We start from the raw sequence: 5,098 nt of genomic DNA on the forward strand, positions 1-5,098 counted from the left end.
TGCACTTTATTACAATGAGATTTTCTCTCTTCTGAGCCATTTCTAGCTTTCAGGATGCTGGATGAGCAAAGGCCGGGGTGGCCTACGTATTTATCTACTGAAGCAGTAATACAAGAGAGGTCATTTCCAAACCTACACTCTTGGCTCCACCTAGAAATTAATGTTCAATTTTTTGTACACCGACTCAACTCTTTACTAAGACACTAAATTTCCTGCAAAACACTGGTATACTCATTTAACACCAATTTTGTAAACTAAAGGACACTAATTTCTCTCCAGAATTCAATGACCCTCACTAAGCTCAATTAGCTTCGAAGACCAAAGAGTTTCAAGAAATTCTTAAATATATTTGCCTAGCAACTTCCAAATACTAGGAAGTACTGATTCTGGTGCAACAGCATCAAAAGAATTAAACAGGGCATCTATTTTCTATGCAACATACCCTTGCCATAATCAGTGAGGACTACGAAAACGTTTACTGTTATTGAACATACCTCACGTCACACTCTACAAGTTTCGGTTCACTGGTCTACGTGATAACACATAAAACACACGAGAATGTCATTTATAAAATACCCAAACTTCCTATGTAAAGTCTCTGCTCACTAGGAGAGCTCTAGATGCTCCACGATAATTTGTCACCAAGCACAAATTTCATTCCTTCGTAATATATACAATATGTAATGGAAGTGTTAAAATCTACCTAAATATAAACAGAAGATACAAAACAAGAAAAACATAAATATGAAATGCAAAAGAAAAATAACACGCTTACATGGTACTTTATAGGCAAGCCAAAGCCTGAGAAAACGAATTTCAGCAACAGAATTTATTTTTATTTGTAAACAGCTTTTCTCCCTTATCTATAAAGCATGCACTAAGGCCTGTGAAAAAAAGGCTTTCTTAGATTACACCCATTTTGGCTAATTCAATGGCACAATTCAAGAGTGAAAAATAACAGCTGTTGATTTGTCTTAATCTTATCACACTGAGATCTGCCATGATAGTTAAGGGATGGCAGAGGCAGGCTAACAAAAAAAATCACCGAGACAACGAAACATTTCAATTTGAAACAGTAACTCTTTAATAGCGGACCGGATTAGAAAAATAACCATGGTAGATACCTGAAAGGGGGGAAAAAAACAACTCATTAAAGAAACCACCTTAACAGCTAAGAATTAACTATTAATCGAGAAGTTATTAAAAAGCACCAATTCAGTTTCCATTTTTAAGTAGAAAAACACCTGGATTTCTTCTTCCCTCCATAAATGTTCTCAAAAGGAATAACCAAACCAACTGTAATCACGTAAGATGGCTGATCTTCTCCACTAAAATTAGGCATCAATTTTAACTCAACCAACCCCTTATCATTATATTATGGAGACAGTACTCGTGATTACTTTTACTCTAATATTAAGTCAACTTCTCTCAAGATGCAGCTGCTCACCTTAGTTCATCCGTCTAATAAGCCTGTTGATCTGGTCTTCCCTGTTGCCAGCGTCTCCGCCCTCTACGAAATGGGTGGTCTTCTTCTTCATCCCACCTCGTGGAGAGGACAACTTGAAGGGCCATAGGAAGTTGTTTGCTTCTTTGAAGCGTTTTCCAACAGTGTAGATCTCATGAATCAGATCCTCCATGCAAATGATGCCATATTTACCTGAATATTTTAAAATTAGGTTACAACTGTTTAATTACTAAATTTTAAGACATTCAACACACACAATTATAGGCTATGACATAGTTACAAGAAAAAGAGGAAAATACGTGGCTTTATTTACAAAGATTAGGGTCAAGCCAATGAAATCATATCTTACATTTCCTGTACACTTAAACCCCAGACAAGCAACCTACCCAGAGAACGAGCAATCAATGTGTTATCCGTCAGAGCAATTCGCTTTTTATTGATTTTGCCATAACCACGCTTGTAGATCAATTCATTGACTGACTTCAGGTTTGGGTATCTAAAATATGAAACAAAGACGTAAATGTCCAAAGAATAAGCTTATTGCTGTCAAAACATCTAAAATTCATCCAGCTATCGCAGCCAATGACTGAACAGAAATCAAAGAGAAAGACAGGCTTACCCCCAGGCGATGTACGGCTCCACGATCCTCAGCATATTAATGGAAGCCTTGTTGAGCTTCACAAAGGTGCCGTTAAAGATCTGGCGAAGGCGCAGAAGCTGCAGCACCTTTCGGACCTTGGGGCTCACGCCGTTGATGCTGCAGTGAAAAACGACCAAAAATCAACTTGCCTTTTATCAGAAATTTTATCAATGAAGGAAACTAAATATTTTGGGCAAGTCCTGCCTAAAGAGATAGGAATCCTCTCCCGATACAAAGACCGTCAGTGTTTTTTCCTTTAGTTAGATAGATTTGGCTATCATCTCTCCCAACTCGCCACATCCTCTAGTAAACTGTCTCTGGACACGTACCTTCGACATCTAAAACTTCTCCTGACCCTTCAGCCACTTCTGAGTTTTGTACACATCTTTGTTATAGTCCTTACGAGATTACATTTCAACTACTTTTGAAGTTCATCTCCAGAACACTGAACTCCAGTGCTCAATTAGAGAACTGACAGGCTAGGCTTTGAGCACTAAACCACTAAACAACTCTCTTGTTCAAGCTACCCTCAAGATATTTTTATTGCAATGTTCAGAACCAAGGTCCCCAGAACTAAAGTTCGGTTTTGTTAGGAATGCAGATTTCCCTTTAAAACCAGAACGCTGTAAAAACTGAACTTACCCTCTGATCCTGATGACAAATGCCAATTTGGGTTCCGCAGGAACATAGAAGTTACCAGCTTTTCTTGCCATCCTAGCCATCCGAATCTCAGTTCTGTACATCTGCCTATATTCTTTGTGATAGTGCTTAGCTTTTTCATAGATAAGCTTCCTTCTTGCCTTTCGAAGCTGAAAAACAATGACCAATTATTCATTTTTTAGCTCCCAAACACGATTAGCAATACCAGCTCTTTTGAAGAAAAAATAACCTTCCCCTGAAACTTTTTTCTTGCCACTGGATAAACACTCCAAAAGGCAGATGTAGACCTTTATCTGAGATCACTGGTACAATAGGTGAAGTAAACAAGTCTTGCCAAGAACATGCTCCTCGTATTCAATCCCAAAGCCTCATCTTATATGGTAAATGCCTCAAAAAAGGTTACTTACCATCTTTTGGGCAAACTTCTTTCTCAGGCGCTTTATCTTCAGCTCTGCGAAATTCCTTCGCTTTTTCTTAAGGGTTTCCGGCACAGCAGGAACCTTCTTCTTCTCTCTGGCATTAACAAACAACGTTAATAGTTCAAAAGGCTCGGAGGACTACGTTCCCATTCTGCACTGAGCGCACTTTGTCGCTTAATAAAACTATTGTCATTAGCTTTAAACAGTTGTATTTTCAGCTGCTCTACCATGCTATTGCGTTAAGTTGCAGATTTTAGGGAATTTCTATGCCAACAATCACCTTTCAAAGATTTAAACAGCAAGTCACAAGGACGACAAATTCACATCCGACCCTGGACTCCCGGGACAACACAAGTATCCACAACAAAGTTAACGTACAGACTGAGAGACTGCTTCAAAACACTGATGCCTAGGCTCTTAACGAGGGCTTAATAAACCACCCCCACTCCCAACCACTCTGGTTCGGGCCTCAAGCTCCCACATGCTGAAAGCAAAGGCCTGAAGGCAGGGACGCCTGCACCAAGTGCCAACCACGAACGAACCCAGTTCAGAAGCTGAGCCTCTCTAAAAAGACTGAACAACCGGCCGGTTCCGCACATATTCAGCTCTCCCACCGCGCCTCGTTTCCTCTAACTCCGAAACCTCCGCCCCAAGGCCGTCTGCATCCCTTGTTAGACTGTGGCCCCCACTAGTGTCGCAGACAGTCATAAACATGTAGATAAGTGGGCAGAGGTACAGGCTACAGTCTGATAGGGGTCCAGTGAGACAAAACGGTTCTTTTTTCGGGGATGGAAGAGGATTCTCGACAGGACAAGGAGCAACTTACTCTGCCGCCTCCATGGTTCCAGCCAGAAAAAGAGGAAGTTGGGGCATGCGCACTGTTCACTTAAAGACGGCGAGAGTGAAGCCCCACGATTCATAGGTGTCCCAGGATAAGCCAGAAAAGAACTCAGAACTGAGAACTCGTCTTGCAGATGCAAAATTAACAACTGCCCGATCCGGCCTGGATCAAGTGTCTTGTAAAATTTATATGGGAAAAATGCATGCGCTGATTCGATCTTTAATCAGTATGACCAGAGCAAAGACTGCTGACACCTTGACTACTCGGGGTCCTAGTTCTTAGGCAGCGTTAACCGGTACGGCCCGAATTCCACTCAGTAATGTACGCAAATGACACGCCGCACGGGTGCGAACTACAAATCCCGGCATGCGTCAGTTCTGTTGCCCGCCCGGCGGGAGGGCAACACTTGCCCGGGACTGTAGGCAACCACCGCGGTGATGATTCCAGCCAGGGAAAATGAGAGCCTTTTGACCCACGTTGCAGAGGGCTAGCTGCGATTCTAAACCACTCCCGAGGCGCGACTTTGACCGCCTTTTCGGCTCTCTGCCAACCACAGACACAAGACTCCGGCACCCCGGTGGCCGCGCTGCCGAGGTCCTTTCGTGCCTCCAGCTGGAAGGGCTGTCTTCTGCAGCGCCTGATTGCAGGCGAGCCCGTCCAGGAGTCCCGTTTAACGAGAGTGGCGAGACAGGGACAAGCGAGGATCGGACAGCGGTAGGAGGATGGCCAGGGCGCTGTCGACCGCCAGGCCTGGCAGGCGGCGGTCGGGACGCCCCACGGCAGGGGGCGTGAGCAGCGAAGGGAGGTGCGACGAGGGCTGGAGGCTGCGGCCACGGCCATGTGAGAGGGGCTGTCCCGCCGCGGTTCCGCGGACGGCGGGCGGGCTGGGGGCTGGGCCGAGGGCGGGGTGCGGGGAGGACGGGGTGGGCCGATGCCGCCGCTGGCTCTTCCCGGTGGTGGGTTATATAGCGAGGAGCGTGGAGCCCGCTCAGAAGCGGCCGGGAGCGCTCCGACTTGCAAGTGGCGCTTCGCCGCGGAGCCTGGTGCCCGAGTGACAGCCTCTGGGAGTGGAG

At 44.9% G+C, this 5,098-nt stretch overlaps 1 protein-coding gene across 1 annotated transcript; it reads right to left on the reverse strand.

Moving 5' to 3' along the window:
• Window positions 1-1,060: 1,060 nt before the first annotated feature.
• On the reverse strand, window positions 1,061-4,166 carry RPL7 (ribosomal protein L7). Its single transcript, XM_006924029.3, has 7 exons — window positions 4,011-4,166; window positions 3,173-3,278; window positions 2,748-2,914; window positions 2,085-2,222; window positions 1,852-1,961; window positions 1,448-1,657; window positions 1,061-1,124 (listed from the first exon to the last, which is right to left on the reverse strand). The coding sequence occupies exons 1-6, from the start codon at window positions 4,055-4,057 to the stop codon at window positions 1,449-1,451; spliced, it is 777 nt and encodes a 258-aa protein (XP_006924091.1). The 5' UTR covers window positions 4,058-4,166; the 3' UTR covers window positions 1,061-1,124; window position 1,448.
• Between the last annotated feature and the right edge of the window lie 932 nt (window positions 4,167-5,098).

Source organism: Pteropus alecto, unplaced genomic scaffold (assembly GCF_000325575.1).
Source record: "Pteropus alecto unplaced genomic scaffold, ASM32557v1 scaffold87, whole genome shotgun sequence".
In the NCBI taxonomy this organism is placed as follows: Eukaryota; Metazoa; Chordata; class Mammalia; order Chiroptera; family Pteropodidae; genus Pteropus; species Pteropus alecto.